A 19,719-nucleotide genomic window follows, 5' to 3' on the forward strand; every position below is an offset into this window, starting at 1 on the left:
CCACGCGTGAAGAGGCAGCATACAGGCTCATCCAGGAAACGTTGCACTGCAGACCAGACTGACGTGACTTCACTGCCAGCTCACTCTGCCTCTGCCTGTTCTAATGAAAATTAACCCCCTGCAGTCAAAATTCAGGGCGTAAGAACGACGTTCCCCTCCGTCAAAAGCGTGATGGAAATATTGCGCGCTGACAAACGACCCTTAATTTGACGTGGAAATTGTCAATAAGACTATCCTTATTGCCCACGTCCACCCTCATCCTCAGTCCTTGGTGATTAAAATGTCCCCTGATTTGTAGTTTAAGTTGCAAAACGCAGATGACTACAGAAAAAATTTCCGCCGCGTATCACAGCGCCGGCTTTCCCCCCTCTCTCATTCTTGCAGATGCACGCAGCTCCGCGCTCCTCTCCTCGTCGTTCTGTGCTCAGTCTGGAGCGGCGCGGCTGTGGCAGCACAATATTTGGCTGTAAACAGTGAGACGGGAAGCTGTATTCTCGATGCGAACTGTGGGCTTTTAGGAGACGGTGAGTGTTTACAGAGGGATCTAAGGTTTTCTTCAAATTCAGGAGGTGTCGTTTCCCTTCTCTGAATCCGTTTTTCCTCCTTGTCGCAACTACTTAGTATGCGTTTTATGACTGGTACTCTCGTCCTTATGATGCATTAGATGTCTTGGATGAGATGAAATGACAAATGAAAGGAAGGAGAATTGTATCTGTTTGGTAATCATCACATAGGAGTCGGAGACGCAGACGGATAACGCACGATGGGGGTAAAACAAGGGAACCCGGTTGAAAATCTAAGCGGATTTTTATTTAGCAGCCACTGAATAGAGATTAGGGCGACAGCAGTGGAAGTTAAATTGTGCTGCATATAAAATGGGCGGGCTAGTCTTTGTGTTACGTTGGCACAGCCTATTCTAAAATTAAACAGGCTGCGCTTGGACATGCCCTGTTGGCAATACCTTCATCTAGAGGCACGATCGATGGACAGGAACCTTTAGATTATATAGAGTCCACAATATTATTTTTTTAATATATATATGTATTTTTTCTTTTTAGTTAAGCAGAACATTTCTGTTGCTGACAGACTGAGAGTTTAACTCACCACAGAACCACCAATGAACAGTGAGAGAGACCTGCGCATATCGTCACCAGCCGCTTCTCCAGACTCGAGCTAAAAAAAAAAAATCGCCAGATCTCAGATCACAGTGGATTTTCTTCTCATTCAGCCCGGCCAGAAAGGATATTCGCAAAAGTTTGAGGATATAGTGAGCGGAACCTAACATACCCATCTGCTGTAAGTGCTATTCTCCATTCTCTTACCTATTTTTAATTCTACAGAAGGACAGGGGAGTAACGGTCGCATATTGACAGAGATGGTTTGTGTTGGTGGACAGAATCGAGTTTTACTGGGGGGCTTATGGGAGACAGAAATGATCACCCTCCGTGGGCGTATTTGACGACCGTTCTTGGGATTCAGCACCACGGACAGCGCACCGAACGAACCTGCGTCGGCGCACATTTGCTTAATTACTCAGCTAAGCACGGTTCTTGATCGTCATGGATGCATTTTGACCAGCCTTGCGGGGATGCCAGTTGCATGATACATTTCTGTCGAGTTCAGTTGTGTCCATAGGTTGTAGGGAGGAGGGTGACATTTTCTCTGAATAACTTGGAAAGTGTGCTGGTGCGGGATTTTCTCTCCCCCCTCTTAATCTGCATCATCCTTGCTTTTTTTTAATCCTTGTCATCTACAGGATTTGTTGTATTCATGTTTTATTTGGACAGAACACTTCATGTCAGACTAGTCAAAGAACCACAAACAAGTGTTGGGGGGGATTTTCCTTTGTTGTTCTGAACATTTTACTCATCATATCGTATATTGAAGCAGTGGTCCTACATTGGGAAGACAGATCATGCTTTTCAAATAAGATGGGATTTTTGCATATGTGATGTGCATGCAAAACAGTGCAGGGTGTTGCTTGCATACTTTGTGACCCAGCTGACATAGCTTCTTTTTGGGGAGGAAGCAAGCATCCTTTATTGGGCGGATTTGCTTTTGATCTTGCGGTACCAACGCTCAACTCCGTGGGGAATTAGATGGGAGCGTTCACAGGTGCCATGAGCTTGCACACTGCGCTGCACAGTCCATTATATGTCTTTGCCTTTTCTTCCAAATTGTTATGCGTTTCAGATGCAGCCCCACCATATGCATGTGATCTGGCTGTCTCACACCCCTCTGTCATTATGGAAAGCTGTCGTTTAGATGTGATCTCCCTTATGGTGAGGGTGCCGAAGATCTCTCTGCCAAAGTGACATCTAATTTGAAATGATGATTGTGCAATGATTTATGGTCGTGTTGCCTCAAGTCGGACGTGTGACATGACCATTAGGCTGGAGTCAGTTAGCTGTCAGTCAAGTCTTTGATAAATGTTCAGATCCAGCATCAAATATCTGACATAAAGACCCCCCCCCCTACAAGAACACAGCCAGCCTCCTCATCAACGTTTTGGCATGTCTTGCCTTGATGACACTTTGATCTGATGAAGCATTTCCGATATTGATCCACAACTGCACTTCTGACGATGATATTCGCTTTCTTTGTTCTTAACCTTCTGCAGTAAGAGGTCCTCATATTGCAACTATGTGTGGACGGAGCAGGGTGGTGTGTCTGTATCTGTGGGCTTACTTGTTTGCCACCAACAGCGTACTGGGTGGAAAAAGGTAAGATCCAATTTCCACTTCTATACCAAGCCCTAAATGCATGTTCATATGTACCTGGACATTGCTGAAAACCTTAAACTGAATATTTTTTTTTTGTAGCCCAGGAAATATGTTCAGGTGACATTACCATAGGCATTATTTATGCCTATATAATCGAGCTCTTTCTGAGTACCTCTAGTTATTGAGCTCAGAGGGAGAACTGGATGGCATTGGTGAAACTACTGATGCGGTGTTGTCAAAAAAAAAGGATACTTACCTCTCAGTGCTCCTTGCCAAGTGCTCAGATGGCTAGTAAATTTGACTGTATATCTGAAAGCCCGCCAAGGAGGCAAACAGTTATACACCTGCCGGGCTGATACTTTGTCTTCCTGCCTGGTGCTTTCTTGATTGGGTTATAGTCTTGCAGGCCAACATCCACTGTGGGTTTAAGTGGGGCATCCTCTCAGGAAACTTGCATGCTTGTAATTGCAGAGGTAATAAGTAATGCATCACAGGGAGGAGAAATGACGAGCCACAAAAGCTTTTATCCCCTTCACCGTGTCAGTACCGCTCCCTGTGAGGAGAAGCATCTCAATTCTCAGTTTTCTGACCTGGACCGTGTGCTGTGACAGTGCTGTGCTGATAGATTTGCCATAGATTACTTTGCATGTGTTTTTTGACAGCAGCTGAAGTGATAGCAGGGTCAGTGTGGAGACACTTCTCCTCAGTGTCAACACCGAAATGTCGGATGTCAGCTACCCAGAAGCAGAAAAGCACAGAGAAAAAAAAATACTAGAAAATTGGATTCAAAATGACAGAAAAAAGATCCACTGTCATGTAAAAAGAACTGCTCTCTATTCAAATACAAAATGTTCTTTTCAATTGTTGCACATTTTTGATTCATTTGAAAAATGTAACTTAAGAATCGGTAAGAACAGGTAAATGAAAGGGAAATTATTTTTTTTAAACTTCGACGTCCTGTGGAGCCCAAGCTTTTCGTCCCTCCGGAGGTTCTTGTGGAGAATTCCGAACCCTGAGGAGATTGAACGGATCAGGATTTTCTTCACAGCTGAATAATTCAGCAGAACTGTCACAGGCACTTGACTTAAATGTTGATATCTTGAGAGGATCCAGCTTGTCTTTTTCAGCAGCCTCACTCAGGAAAAAAAAACAAAAAACGCCACAATATATGTCAGATATGAGTCAGATTAACCCTCCCCGTGCATCCTGCATTAAATATACGATCCACTGCTCATTACTGTGGATTGATTGGATCTAACTCATTAATCACAACTGTATCTTTGCTTTGGGGTTTTCTGGCTGCAAATGGAGGCTCTTATTTACTTGGTCTGATGAGCCACACATTAGAGAAAATATGAAGGCATTGAAGTGCTGCAGTGACAGTACTGAGGGACCGTCACCACAAACTGCAAGGCAATTATCACCCAAAGATTTACTGTATAATCCAGTCCCCTCTTTTTGAAGTCAAATATCACACGTTCACGTGTGCACCTTTGGGGATTTCTGCGAGACACAGCCATCAAGGGGACAGAGAACTCGGCTGCAGTACGTTGCCAACAGAAAAAGATGGGCTCATAATTAGATATGTGGCTGAAAGGAGAGCCAGAAAAGAGAGGGGGATGAGATTTACGGTGAAATGGACAGAGGGAGTGGGAGCAAGGCACACAGGCAGCACGAGTGCAAGCAGCACTGTTGCTGTTCAGATGACCTGTAGATGGGGATGGTGTACAGGGTTTTAAAGGAAACTAGCCCCTGGATGATAAGCATACATTCTTCCATATCATCCTCTTTTTTTCACACAAAATGTTTATTTGTGCCTGGTGTACATCCATTGTCTAAACTGCAGTCCTGCACATTTTTCCAGATGTGCTTAGGTCTCTGTTTATTGTGTGCAGGATGTTATCCTCCATGAAACTAGAAATTGGTATGTTATGTCGAAGTCAAATAATTGCAGTGTGTCCATCTTTGGCTGTTATTTGTCTCATTTATTGAAATGTGCAGTTTCTCCACCTATTAAGAATTTTAAAGCATGACTTTTTTTTTACCGACTATTCAACATACTTGTCTTATTAGTTATGACCAGAAACCCTTGCACATAAAGTCTTCTGCAATCTTGCTGCTGGATTTTGACGGATTTTTATCCTACTTTTATTTTCAATTTTAAAATTGCCAACTTAAATTTCCAAAATGGAAATAAAAAGAACTCAAAACTTATACTAGATGTAGCTGGCACCCCATAGATATAATTTGTGTTTTCTGTTTTCATTCATAATTGGCTTCACAGACCCGACTGAGAGAGATTAATTACTGTTTTTGAAAAATTGCTCATCAAAGTTTCTGCTTCTGCAGTTCCGGTTTTAAAGAGTTCCTTTTTTTTATTGTGCTTTGACAGAGGAGAATGTTTATGAAACATGGCAGATGTGCATTAACTCCTTTATGCAAACGATTGCAGTGCATGATTAGAGAGCCCTGCTTTTAAGAGATCATGTTCAGATCTGCAGGATCCCCTTCAGCCCTGTAGCTGCAATATTGAGCCGCTCCTGTCAAAATGGTTAGTCCAAACAGTATGTACACCCATCCCAAACGTTGCCGCCTTTTTCTCTCCCTTTTTCATTTTATACTTTCTTTATCCTGCTTTTTTATTTCGGCATAAACACATTTTTTTCTTCACTCCTCTCCGAGCTGCTAATGTTCCTTCCCTCCAGTTGCAGATCCCTGCTAACTAATCTTGGTGACCTTTCCCTCTCCTTGGAGCTTTTCAGCTAGCAAAGCTTATTTTCCAGAATTTTCTGTTTATTTTGCATCCAATCAAACCAAAATCCACCAGAACGACGATTAGAGAACCAGACAGTTCCTATCCAAGACCATAGCCTCCGAACAGGAAAATGTTCCGATATTCAAACCTGCACGCTGTTTTACTCGTATCACGAGCTGCCTTCATGCTATTCCAACTCATGATTCTTTCCTGTTTAGAATCAATTAAAATCTGTGCTTGTGGAGATGCAACTTTTGTTCTCATAATTACTGATCAGTGTTCATGGCACTGCTTTAAACAATTAGTGTTGTTCAAAGAGCATATTCAACAAGAACCTTGTTGTTTAAAACCATATTAGGCTGTGAATAATGTATTATAACTGCTCAATATGCTCCAAATTGTGTACAAATGTAGGTTTATTTAGTTATTATTTCAAAATAAAACCGCTTCAATTTATGTCATCTCTGACAGGTCAGCACAGCAAAACCTCAGAATACAGAGTATTTTACTTATACATCTCATATCAGTCAATTTTAAAAAGCTCCCTGTCACATTGTCTGAATTGTAAATTAGGACAGAAATTACTCAGTGTCGTGGAATTTACATGTTTTCCAAATGTGATTCATGATGCTACCCATGCGCATCAGCGCACCCTCCCTGCTTCCCCTCTGTGACATATGATTCATTTGCAGGGTTTGTTGTTATTCTCCTGGCACTTTTGGCTGTGGTTTTTGGTCTTTAGCTGTGACTTAAAATCTTCCTCCTTCTTTGCCAGCTCTGGGCAGAACGGCATGACAGATGAGCAAAAGGATAACACTACAGTGTTCACGAAGATCTTGGACAGCCTTCTGGATGGCTATGACAATCGCCTAAGGCCGGGACTGGGAGGTCAGTAAACCGATGCATAGAGATTGTTTGTATAATGACTTTTTGCCCCATTTGGTTAGTTTCCTTTTTCTTTTCTAAAATGCAAAGGCCATCTTATATAAACGCTTTTCTACTCATATGATTGCAAATAGATAATATCCACATCGCTAAATATGAAGGCATTCTTGTTGTCATGCTTCATGTTATCATCTTTTTTTTTAAACGCTTTATACTTCAGTCATTCTTTTGTTGAAAACCCATTGTTTGAGGGAGATGCAAAATGACAAACAGGCTCAAAAGCAAATCCAGGAAATGGAGAATGAGACGAAAAAGATTTTATAAAGATGGAGGATAAGAAAAAAAGAAGGATCCTGGGAAAAAAATCAGTGTGATGGAAGCAGAGGATTTTATGTGGAACGATGCAGAAGGCGTCAAACAGACAAGCAAATAAAATTGGGTTGTCCTTAAGTTCAGCAGCCAAAGGAAAGAAATTATGGATTATGATGGGTATCATTCAGATATCATCAGTTTGACAGTCATGAGAAACTAAACCTGACACTCATGGGCTGACATAAATTCCCCCATTTCCTGTCCTAGCCTTGTTTTTGGAAATATGCTAAATTATTAAAATGATTCAATTTGTGGTTCTGTGACTTACAGACCAAAAAGCTAAAAATGTTTCTTTAACATCCAGAGTGAACATTTTTGTTTGCTTCCTTTTTTCTTCTGTGTTGGAATATAAGAAATGCAAAATAAAGTGATCTGATGGGAGGCTAAGGCCAGGTGTTCTTGTGTTAACCAGCAGTTTGGAGCTAATGAATGGTGCTTATAGTCACTCACTCTGGCAATTTCCTGCTTCAACAGAGCGTGTAACTGAAGTCAAGACTGACATTTTTGTGACTAGCATCGGACCAGTGTCGGACCATGACATGGTAAGACTCTTTCTGCCTCTGTAAATGTCACTCGCCCTTCTCCCCACCTTTCTAACCTGCCAGGCCTTAAAACTGTAAAAAAAATATTTATGGAGTTGATGATTTATTACATCCTCTTGTTTTTCTTAAATATACCGGTCAAATCTCTACTGTATTTGCTAGTGCTCCCCACTGTATATGCAGTAAGTTCCAGCACTGCTATTTCAAGTTATTGTCAAGTTGCACCATAAAAGTATATTCATTAATTGGCTAAATGATTTTTGGGTGAATGTTGCAACAAAAAAAGGCAAGGAAATATATGTTTTCATCTTGCATGTTAAATGTATCAATTAAATTTAAATATTTGTCTGATTCACTTTAAAATATGCTTCTCATGTGTTTTTAAGTACCTAAATGTGAGCGTTAAAATGAAAAATAATATACATAAGAATATTTTAAAGTATAATATTAAGATATGCTTTATATAGATGGAGATTAAATTAGAACAGTCACCAAAACATTTAAAGAGTGACCTATCCTTTTATAACTGGGATTCCATTTACTATGAGTCAGATGTAAACACAGCTTAAAACTCCTTTATAGAAATATTCATTTCATGTTTTGACAAAAATTGTCTTATTAGAAAATGTCAAAAGAACAAACCTTTAAATACTCCATGGTTAACAAATGGACTGGTAAATGCATGCAAAAAGAAAAATCATCTATACAAACAATTTTTGAAATACAGGACCACTGAGGCTGAACTGAAGTATAAGAAATACAAAAAGAAATTAATACATATTTTGTGAGAAAGGAAAAAGAGTACTACTATGAATTACTAAACAGTAACAAAATCAACATTCAGGGTATCTGGAAGACATTGAATAATATAAATGGGTGTAGTAAAAACCCTTAATCCAGAGTATTTTGTGGAAGATGGCATGGTTATTAGTGACCAAGAAGAAATTGCAGATTTCATTGTTTTTATGTGAATATTGGACCTGGACTAGCCAGAAAAATTGAAACTGTTGATGAACCACCATGTGATTTGATTGAGACAAATTCAAATACAATGTCTCTCACACAGAAAGAGGTATTGGAGACCATCAGGACATGTAGGAATAAAAAGTCCCAGGATGCGGATGGTGTTGATATGAGAACAATTCAAAATGTTGCTAAAGCTATTATCAAACCCCTTATTACTGAATAAATCGGTAAAGTATGGAATTAGAGGATTAACACAAAATTAGTAAAAAATATATCTAAAAATAGGAATATTATATGCGGTGTACTTCAAGGTTCAATTCTTGGACCAAAGCTGTTTTTAATTTATATTAATGATATTTGCAAATTATCGCAAATTATGAAATTCATACTTTTTGCAGATTATACTAACATTTTATGTTCAGGGGAAAGCTTAGAGAAACTTCTAAGTGACATAACTCAGGAACTTTACAAGTTAAAATATTATTTTAATAGAAACAAATTATCATTGAATCTAAAAAAGACTAAATGTGTGCTGTTTAGGAGAGAGAGTAAGGACGTGCCAGTGCAAATTAATTATTGATAATACACCAATTGAGAAAGTGCAAAAAATACAGCGGTGGAAAAAACTGTTGGTACCCCTCAGTTAAAGAAAGTCCACAATGCTCACTGAAATTACTTGAAACGTTCAAAAGTAACAATAAATTAAAACTTATTGAAAATTAAAGAATCAAAATCAGCCATTACTTTTGAGTTGTTGATTAACATAAATTTAAAAAAAAAACAACTAATGAAATAGGGCTGGACAAAAATGAATGTGCCTCCATAAAAGACGGAGAACTAATTGTCCAGGGGGTCATGATGAACTCGGGTATGTCCTTTAATTGACATCACAGCTGTTTTCAAACCCATAATCAGTCAGTCTGCCTATTTAAAGGGAGTCAAATAGTCCCGTTGCTGTTTGGTGAAAAGGTGTGAACCACACTGAACATGGACAACAGAAAGCCAAGGACAGAATTGTCCCAGGACATTAGAAACAAAATTATGGAAAAACACGGTAAAGGTAAAGGCTATAAAACAATCTCTAAGCAGCTTGAAGTTCCTGTGACCACAGTGGCACATATTACTCAGAAGTTTAAGACCCACGGGACAGAAGCCAACCTCCCTGGACGTGGCCGGATAAGGAAAATTGATGACAAATTGAGGAGACGGATAGTTGGAACTGTATCCAAAGAGCCCAACCTCCAAAGACATTAAAGGTGAACTCCTAGATCAAGGTACATCAGTGTCAGATCGCACCATTCATTGTTTGAGCCAGAGTGGACTTCATGGGAGACAACCAAGGAGGACACCACCGTTGAAAGGAAATCATCAAAAAGCCAGACTGGAATTTGCAAAAATGCATGTTGACGAGCCACAAAGCTTCTGGGAAAATGTCCTTTGGACAGATGAGACAAAACTGAAGTTTCTGGTAAGGCACATCAGCTCTATGTTGGTAGACTCAAAAATGAAGCATCCAACGAAAAGAACACTGTCCCTACTGTGAAACATGGAGGAGGCTCAGTTCTGTTTTGGGGCTGCTTTGCTGCATCTGCCACAGGGTGTCTTGAAGTTGTTCAAGGTCAAGTGAAATCTCCAGATTATCAAGGCATTCTGGATAGAAATGTGCTGCTTAGTGTCAGAAAGCTTGGTCTCAGTCGCAGGTCATGGGTCTTCCAACAGGACAACCATCCAAAACACACAGCCAAAAACACCAAAGAATGGCTAAGAGAAAAGCGTTGGACTATTCTGAAGTGGCCTTCTATGAGCCCAGATCTGAAACCCAATTGAACATCTGTGGAAGAAGCTGAAACATGCCATTTGGAGAAGACACCCGTCAAACCTGAGAAAACTGGAGCAGTTTGCTCATGAAGAGTGGGCCATAATACCTGTGGACAGGTGCAGAAGGCTCATTGACAAATACAGAAACCGTTTCATTGCAGTGTATTTATTGATGATAAGCTTTGTTGGAAACCCCATGTCCATTATTTGCGTTCAAAAGTGGCTAAATGTGTTGGAGTGATGAAAAGATGTAGCTTGATGCTCAATCAATCTGCTTTATTTATTTTTGATCATTCCTTCAAAATGGCATATTTGAATTACTGTATAGAAGTGTGGGGAAATTGTTACAAAACAAATTTGGATCCAGATTCGTTCATAAAGTTAAATATAATGAGCACACCAATCCACCTTTTATTAATATATTTCATTTAAAATTAAAGGATTTGGTAGATTTTAAAACTCCCCAAATTATGTATAAAGCATCAATAAATCTCTGCCAACTAATATTCAATCTATGTTTCAAAACATAGATGCTGTTAATAAATATAAATTGAGAGGAACCAACAAATTCTATCAACCTAAAGTAAGGACATTCCTAAAATGGATGTTTTATCTCAGTAAAGGGTGTCATACTCTGGAAAAATCTGTCTGATGAAATGAAAACTTGTGAAAATATTGTTCATTTTAAAGGTATGTTTGAAAGATACATAATGAATAAGTACCAAGACACAATGTAACAATGATGAGTGTGTGTATTCTTCTTTTGAGTTTGTTTTGGTTTTTGTTTCTTTTTTTCAGCTGAGGCATCTTGTTTTCTTCTTCCTTTTTTATAAGGGGTGTGGTATGTGGTTGGCGCGTCTGTCTGTCTTTGTCATGTGTTTTCTCGTATGTCAGAATTGCTTAATCTTATTGTGTTGTTGTTACGAGTGTTGCTGAGGGGGGATTGGATTCTTATAACCATAAACTTCTTCCATTCCCCTTCCAATTCCTATAGACTTATTTTTCATTTTACGTATATTTTGATCTGATTTTTAATAAATCTTGTACTTACTTCCTTACTTAAGATCCTTTGGAGTTGCTTGTCACAAAAGTAGCACACCTGCTGAAAAAGCATGGGTACCCCCTGCTGTAGATAAACACAAGCACAGCAGTCTTTTTTGAGTTTGTAGAAATAAACTGCCATGTCTTAACGGCCTAACCCATAAAAGACAGATGATTTATTTTACAATGTCTGTAACAATTTACTCTAAAACTCTTGCGGCTGTTCAAACACAAAGATTTGATCTTTGGCCTGTGCACCAGAAAGCAATTAATCTCATTCAAGTGATTCCCTGCTTTTATGCGCACATCAAAATGTGCATACTGTTTGACATAATCTCAGATAATTGCATTGGATGACACAGAGGCCTGAACTACTTTTCTGTTCTGTTAGGTCAAAAAAACAAGGATTTTTTTATTTTCCTTCCAACTGTAGACTTTCCTTATTCTTCTCCGTTACCTTAAAGCTGTATTTCAGCTCACACTAATTATTGTATGAGAACCAAATGAAATAAAGAAAAGTGGAAGCACAAAACCTCCCGCTGTGCTTTAGTTTTCAGGCTGTCTTTGCTCTGTCTAGCAGTCACATGGAACAATTAAAAGCTCATTTCAGCCACACTCATTAAGTTAATTGAAAATGATAGATCTTTAAAATTTTGTTTTTTCTTCTTCCTTTTTCGTGCCCCAGAATTTTTTTCCACTAAAAATCAAATTTCAAGAATAATTCTTTTCATCACTTCTGTAACTAAAGTGATGCTAATTTACTAGCTAGCAACTCATTCTCTTGCTGCATACGTACGTTTGAAAGGAAAAGTCTTTAAACGTGCAACTAAAAGGGGAGGAAAAATGGATATGGGAACAAAGATGTTTTTGTAAAAAAAGAGTTTCCACAAATATGGATTGTCCATCCAAAAGAAATGACAAGTCAGACATACTTATGTCGTTCAGTTGAACAGAAGTTCCCTCTTCATGAAGTCCTTTAACTTCAAGGGACATTTACCAGCAATAAATTGGGCCCTGAAAAAGTCTAAATTTCTTAAAAATTAGGATGTAGAAATGCAGGAACATTAACAATAGATCCACAAGGCATTTTGTTTCTGGGCTGTTGGTACAAATTTCCAAAGGAAATTGCTGCAATAAAGAAAGTCTGGCCTTGTTTTACTTAGTTTTTGTTCTTAATGTCACCACCGTCCTGTAGGAGTACACCATTGACGTCTTCTTCAGACAGAGTTGGAAGGATGAAAGGTTAAAGTTCAAAGGCCCCATGGCCGTGCTTCGTCTGAACAACTTGATGGCCAGCAAGATTTGGACTCCTGATACGTTTTTCCACAATGGCAAGAAGTCGGTGGCCCACAACATGACCATGCCCAACAAGCTGCTGCGGATCACAGAGGAAGGCACGCTGCTGTACACCATGAGGTAGGAAGATGTACTGCGGCAGTGCAGCATGAGATTCCAGAACAAATATTTCATATATTTATGTAATTAAACAAGTAGGATATGCATCAAATGGTGGCTATAGGAATCGGAATAACAGTAGTAAATAATTTTTGCAAGTTTTGGGGTTAAAAAAATAAAACAGTCGGTTTTGATCTATGATATTTATTTTGGGCTAAACAGTGCAAGTCAGCAGGTTCGTCGTCACTTTTACATAAAAAAAGAGAAGTATTTGAGTATTTTAAAATATATTTTTTAATATTTCCACATTGCTAAACCGCATAAACTAATTTAACAGGTGTGTTTGCTTATTTCCAGCTTGTTTTTTGCTCATCATAGCTTAATACACTTAAACCATTGAAGTTTTTGGTCAAGGTTGACTAAAAAAAGTGTTTGATTCAAGCAAAACAGGAAACAAAGATTTCGTTAGGTCTAAAAGAGTTATTGGTTGTTTACTTTTTAGACACTTTAAATATGCCACTTTCATTAGAAGCAGTCATGCTTTTATCCCTGGCAATAAAACTGGTATTCACAATGAAAATGATATCTGACATTTGCAAATGAGCTGAATTGAGAAGCGTTTAGTATAGTAAAGTTAGTGGAGGGAAAATGATGCTCTAGCAAATATCATTTTAAACCTTGCTGCCCACCAAGAACTGATGCTATCGTGACATGTCTAAGGTAAAGCTCATAAAACATTTGTTTCAACATGTTCACGAAGATCGGGGGGGGAGCAGAGCTGATATTGGTGTCACAGATGAGTGAGATGAGGGAGAGACGGGAGATTAGTGTGTCACGGGTGGCCTGACGTGCTGTTCTCCACCAAGCTGCAGGGAAACAGACGTTCTCTGCTTGGGGAACTCGAGCAGTTGCATTCGTAGAGAAGAAAAAAAGAAAAAAAAGAAAAAATATAATCTTCCTTGAGTAATGTTTCAGTCCAAAATGTGTTTGTATAATATATGTCTATATGATTTCCTCTAGGCTTACTGTAAGAGCAGAGTGCCCAATGCATTTAGAAGACTTTCCAATGGATGCCCATGCTTGTCCACTGAAGTTTGGCAGCTGTAAGTAGCTTTTGCTTTTTTTAGTCATTTTAAAAATATTGAAAATATGTATATTTATATGAATGCTAGTTTGCATCACATCTTATGTGCTGTCACAGTGCCTAATTCCGCTGGCACACTGAGGAAAAGCTCCAACTATAATGGCCTCTCTTTCAGCCTTCTAAAAACCCTTCAAGGCGAAGGCAGAAGTGCAGCCCACTCTCCATAATATCGACAGGGCATCATACCAGCTGCTCACCACTGACAGCTGCAACAACCCTGTGCCATTCTTAAGACGACTTAACAAGAAATCCAATGATAGAAGTTGAAGACACGGATAGGCACTGGGAGAAATGCTGGAAGGGAGAAGTAATAAGGCTGGGGTGGCAGGGGGAGTTTGGGAACTAAGCGAACAGGAAAGTGAGAGGAAGTGTCACACTGCAGCTGCCCAATTCTTAGGACAGCTGTGGCGGCGAGAGCGAACAGGCCGAACCCTGTGTGTTTTTAAACTGAACTCACTCGCTAAATATTTTAGTGATAAGCTCTCTTCCTCATGCTGCAGTCTGCAGTTGAGCCATCCTTGCCTCTGCAGTGGTCGAGCCTCACTGCAGCTATGACTGGTTGAGTGGCCAGAGGGAGGAAAGACAGACTTGGTGGCTTTAAGGTCATGTTGTCCTGTTTGGATGTTTGCTGATTTTCTTAGAAGAACTTTATAGTACAAAAGAAAGGTTTGAAAAGATACAATGTGCTAAAGACAGGAGGTAATTGGATTTTAAAGAAAGTGAAAAATCATATTATATGAGGCACATAAGGCACAATAAAAGGCTTCTTTGCAAATGAAGCTGGACATAAGTGAGATGATGGCAGACTAGAGGAAATGAAACAGGATGGGGTAACGCAAAAGTCATAAATTCAGAGAAAATTATTTGTATTCAGTGGCAGAGTATTAGAAACAATAAAACTCCCTAACAACCAAATATTGTTTTTATGCTCCTTCTTATCAGATGCCTACACCCGAGCAGAGGTGGTGTATGTGTGGACTAGAGGGGCAGCTCAGTCCGTGGTGGTAGCAGAGGATGGCTCCAGGTTGAACCAGTATGACCTGATGGGTCAGAGCGTAGATTCTGGTGTGGTTCAGTCCAGCACGGGTAAGCTTCAGCTCACAAATGACACACGGTACTACTTTGGCCTAACATCCTTCCTATACCCCAAACAGGAACAGTAATTACTGTTGCTTTAACTGTTTAACACTGGAACTGTCGCTGACAAAAAAATAACACTCGCTCTTCAGCCATTTACGCAACTGACATAATTCCAACAGATTCAATGCTACATTATGTTAATTGCGTGAATGGCTGAATAGTTACAGTAATTCAAAGAATGTCAACACTGAAGCCAAAGCTTAGATGTTAAAGGGTTAAAATAAGAAAACCAAATGGATTCTAAATTAAATTAAGTTAATGAAAATAATCTTTATGTTATTCTTTCCAAAAGCTCAGCAGAAACAGCAGGGACTTAATTTCACTGTGGTGTCAAAAAACAAGGCCCTCAACATATCAGGCACTAAGGCTAATTCAGGTTAATATTTAATTTTAACAAGCTACAGTGAATAGTCTGTGCCATCAATGATATTTAGGATCGTTTGTTGTCATCTGTACTTTACCAAAATTTACAAAATGCTCCTTTAGACCTTTGAGATTATTTATTTAAAGTTTCCAACGTTTTTTCTTTGTTTGGTTGATTTTCGTAAACAAGAATGCCATGTTTGTGTGCCTAAAACACACTCACTTCTTTACGTGTAAAATGAGTAGGTATTATATGGTCTAGCTCAGGGGTCCCCAAATCCAGGCCTTGAGGGCTGATTTCCGACATATTTTCCAACAAACCTGCCATTGAAGCTCCTTATTTGCGGACCCCTGGTCTAGCTGGTACAGGTCCAAGGATGATGCTGGAGTTTCTTAAACAATGTGGAAAGAAGGCCGCATTTCCTATTATTTTCCATAATGTTGATCCAACTTGACATTCCAATGGTTTGGATGCTGATATCATGAACATTAGAAAGAACAAAGTAGTTCCAAATATTGCCATAGTCTATAGTTGGCTAAAGATAGATTCTTTGTTTACTTGAATTGTAGTATAGAATTTAGGTTTGAAAAAAATTAACCTTTAAACTTGAAATTAACATAAACTTTTCAGAAAAAGCTCTGGCATGTATATATTTTTTTAATCTATTAAGGACCCACTCCAATGAAAATTGTGTTTTTAACATGTTCTTGTGGCATTTTTCTAATGATAGAGGACATATATGAAGTAAATTGAGCCCAAAATCGCAATTCTGAGTATGTATTTATTCAGACTGTTGTGAATCTGGGGCAGTTGTAAAAAATACCATTTTAAAAATAATAATCATAATTACAAGACCACTGGGAAATACTTTTAAAATAAAAGAGCTTAAAAAAAAGATCGGAGTGGGACTTTAATTTGACTATTATAGGTCTTCAGTCTTCTATTTAGATCTTTTGGTCAACAATAATTCAGTGGTTGTTGAACAGTGTTTGACATAACTAATCAAATTGTCCATACCAAGCTCCATATTAGTTTTCTCATTCTCATTTCGTCAGAAAGTTTTAAAAAAGGTTCAAGTTTTTCCAGGCGGTTTCTAAATGCTTCCTAAATCTGCTAATACTTTGAGGTCTGATGGTTACTTTTATCTTGCAAACCACAGGAGAGTATGTGGTGATGACAACCCACTTCCACCTGAAGAGGAAAATTGGTTACTTTGTGATCCAGACATATCTACCCTGCATCATGACAGTCATCCTCTCCCAGGTGTCTTTCTGGCTCAACAGAGAGTCCGTCCCTGCCAGAACTGTCTTTGGTGAGTTGTGCACCCGTTTCCTTTCTAAACATCTGTGGCTTCAGAAATGAGCCCCTCACCAGAAGGTTTCAAATCTGTTGTTAGATAAATCAGCATGGAGGAAACAATGATGAGACATTTGGCTCTCGCTCAGAACTAAAGGAGATGAGAGTATGGCACTAAACCAGCTGGTATACTTATCGTATGATGAAAGGGGCAAAACCCTACAAAAAGACTTCAGCTGTGTACTAAATCATCGTTTTTTTGTTTGTTTGTTTTTTAATTAACTTCCTATCTCTATGAAGGATGAGTTTGTGAGGTTTGAAAACTCAGTTTCTGTAAAATACTGAAAAAATTATTCAGATTTAAGTTTGTCGAAATAAAGCAGAAAAATTCCCTTTTCAGTTTTCATAAAGCTGGGGTGGTACTCCATACCATCATCAGATTTTATTATGCATGGTGCTCTCTGATATGTGAACAAATGAGAATACACAAGAAGAGTGAAGCATTTGTGGAAAGCGTGACTTTTTTCCGTCTTGCCAAGAATCGCTGGAGCCAGGCCTGGATTAGCATGGCACAACATGGTTACTGGAAGCCCGGGAAAGTGGTCACTCTTTCTATAAACTCCTAAGCTCATTCATGTGTTGAGATGTAAGAAGTACAAGCTTCAGCATGCTTTCCTGGAGTCTGCCAATTACCTTGAAAGCTCAGAAAACAACAAGCATCGATGGGAATTGTTTATCTTTAAAGAACAAGATGGGAGGAGGGTTTGAGAATGTAAAGGACATTTTAAAGACATTTGAACATCTAACTGGACAATTGTTCATTGAGCTGAAGCTTATGGCACACTCTATTCTCTTTGCAGCAATTAGGTGAACAAGAGCTTTCATCAGCTGCGACAGAATTTTAAGCACAGCTCAGTGTGAATTTAGAATTACGTGCTCTGAATGTTAGACTTTAAGTCTGAGCGTGATGACAGTGTTATGTGTGAGCATGCGCAACATTGTGTGTTAGCGTGCGGCTGTGTGCGTTTCTGTCTGTCTGTCACGCTCTTACATAATGCCACCCAAAAGGAAAGCTCCTGCGAGTCCGCAGCATGCTCGGAAGCAGCACAGCACAGCAGCAGGCAGAATGTCCTTGAGTTACCTCACCCTACACACTTCCTTCTGACTCTTCATTTTCCTTCCCTTGCTCTCTTCATCTTCTCCTCGTGTCTGTGTCTCCCCTGGTCGGCTACTTTGAGATCCTCCAGAATTATTACATAGGCAGCCCATTTTGCAGCTGTAAAGGCTCCAGCAGGTTTCCCACTATTCCCGCAGAGCGTCGGTGTGTGGTTGTGAGTGTTTTCATGATTGCGCATTAGCATGTGTGAGCGTTGTGTTCCCCACAGCTTGCCTACCTGCAGTAAGCCGAGTTGTCACGTGTCGAGCGGAAATGAGGATGGCCCAGATTAGATTCAAACTATCTAGGGCATGTGTGTGTCCCTCATGCTATCATTTCTGGTCCTGCATTATGAGATTACATGCATGTGTGGTGCATGCATGCATGTTCCCACAGAGATACAAACACACATGAGCACACATGCTCGCCGTTGTGAGCAAAAGGCAGCGTAACACGCATCAAAGTGTACCGCCATCCGTGTGACTAATGCTCATCATCAGACAGCAGATGAATGAGCCTGTTTTCAAAGAGGTTATAATGTCAATATCACCATAAAATAAATCACTAAGGCGACACAGCAAGCATTTGAGATCTGTCATCGCTTTCTCAATCCCCCGATCTTTGAAAACGGATGTTTCTGCAGCACAAATAACATTTGACCTTGTGTATTTTCCTGTTTGAGGGTAGTCACATCCTTACATTTTGAAGAAAAAGCCATGCAGCAAGTTAGTAGAGGACGTTAATGACTTCCATAGCTTCCGATGCAACAAAGAAGATAAGTTATGTCAATGTATTCTTTTTAAGCCCAAATCTTTGAGCACCAGCTATTTATCACAACACCTGGTGCTTCCGACATACAAATAAGATGTTGTTAGACATTAAATAAATGATGCTTGACATTACTAGCTGAGGCCAGCAAATGGAGCTAGCATCATGTTGAAGTATGAGCATATCATAAGCTTCATGATAAGAGAGTGAGAGGGGGGCAGGCAGGGGTCGAGGAAGCTGAAATGGGAGATGAATTTTAATCAACAACAGTTTGATGTAAATTCATTCATCATTCAGCCTTGTTTGGTGAGGACAAAGCAACTTAATGGCTTAATTGAGGTGCAAACATTGCATAGATAGCTTTATAAGAGATTTGTTTTTTCCTTCTCTTGATTCTGCTTTATAACAGTATTGATATGATTATCTTTTTATGAATTTAAGAGCATTCCCAGAGGTCTTTTAATTATGATAATGCCGTTTTTAGCCAAAAATATTGTTTTCTAGGACATGGTTTCTGCAGAGCGGCAAGAGTTCATTAGAAATTTGCCTCTGAATTGTGGGCGGGACTGACGATGCAACATTAGCTCACTCCTCCTCCCTGTCTTCCATCTGTTTAGATGCCCTCCTGCTAGCTTACAGCCCCTCACAACCCCAACCTAACATTACAGGTGGAACACATAGTCAACAAAATTGAAGCTATCTAACCATCCAGTTTTGAGCCAGATACCAGCTCAGATGAGGAAAACAAAGACGTACATGGATCTATTTGTCTGCAAGTGGATGCATCAGAATGGACCGGAGCAGCGAGTTTTAGCTTTTTTCATCTGTTCCTGATTAACAAGGAATTGAATTGAATAAAGACTCAACAATGCAGTTTTGATCTTAATTTTCTTATGTGTAAATCTTGTACAGTAGGCCCATATATGTCGTCCATCAGAGTAATGCCACAAGGACATGCTATAAACATGAAAAGCACGATATTTATCGGAGTGGGTAATCTTTTTTTTTCTTTCTTTAAAGTAGAGGATCTAAAGGTAAATGTGGTATATTAATTTAAAATTTAAAACATGTGTGTCAATGCCAAAAAAAAAGAATCTATTATATTTTTATTTGCAAGATCACAATTTGATGTAGCGCACAGTTCAACTCTTTAGGATATCACTTTATTTTATAAGTTTCCATTCTAAAAACAAAAAGGTTAATTTGGTTTTAAAAAACACAAAACTAAGAATGTAAACTAAAGAGAAATGGAACATTCATTAGTAAAATTATGAATAGGCTACTTACATATAAAGTTAGTTTTAATGTTTTGCTTGAAAATAGTTACTTTAAGAGACATTTATGAATTTGATAA

At 39.1% G+C, this 19,719-nt stretch overlaps 1 protein-coding gene across 5 annotated transcripts in view; it reads left to right on the forward strand.

Moving 5' to 3' along the window:
- The first annotated feature begins 302 nt into the window (after positions 1–302).
- gabra1 (gamma-aminobutyric acid type A receptor alpha1 subunit) overlaps positions 303–19,719 on the forward strand; it is a 29,278-nt gene continuing 9,861 nt past the window's right edge. The window contains exons 1-9 of one of the 5 annotated variants that reach the window (XM_020699617.2): positions 309–524; positions 1,059–1,296; positions 2,621–2,723; positions 6,254–6,366; positions 7,210–7,277; positions 12,298–12,518; positions 13,518–13,600; positions 14,584–14,727; positions 16,305–16,457. In XM_020699617.2, coding sequence (XP_020555276.1) covers positions 2,644–2,723; positions 6,254–6,366; positions 7,210–7,277; positions 12,298–12,518; positions 13,518–13,600; positions 14,584–14,727; positions 16,305–16,457 — 862 coding nt within the window. In that variant the 5' untranslated portion in view covers positions 309–524; positions 1,059–1,296; positions 2,621–2,643. Of the gene's footprint in view, positions 525–546; positions 1,297–2,193; positions 2,283–2,620; positions 2,724–6,253; positions 6,367–7,209; positions 7,278–12,297; positions 12,519–13,517; positions 13,601–14,583; positions 14,728–16,304; positions 16,458–19,719 lie in introns of those variants that run through there. The other 4 variants (XM_011492366.3, XM_020699618.2, XM_011492367.3 and 1 more) reach the window with 4 other exon arrangements.

This window comes from Oryzias latipes, chromosome 14 (genome assembly GCF_002234675.1).
Source record: "Oryzias latipes chromosome 14, ASM223467v1".
In the NCBI taxonomy this organism is placed as follows: Eukaryota; Metazoa; Chordata; class Actinopteri; order Beloniformes; family Adrianichthyidae; genus Oryzias; species Oryzias latipes.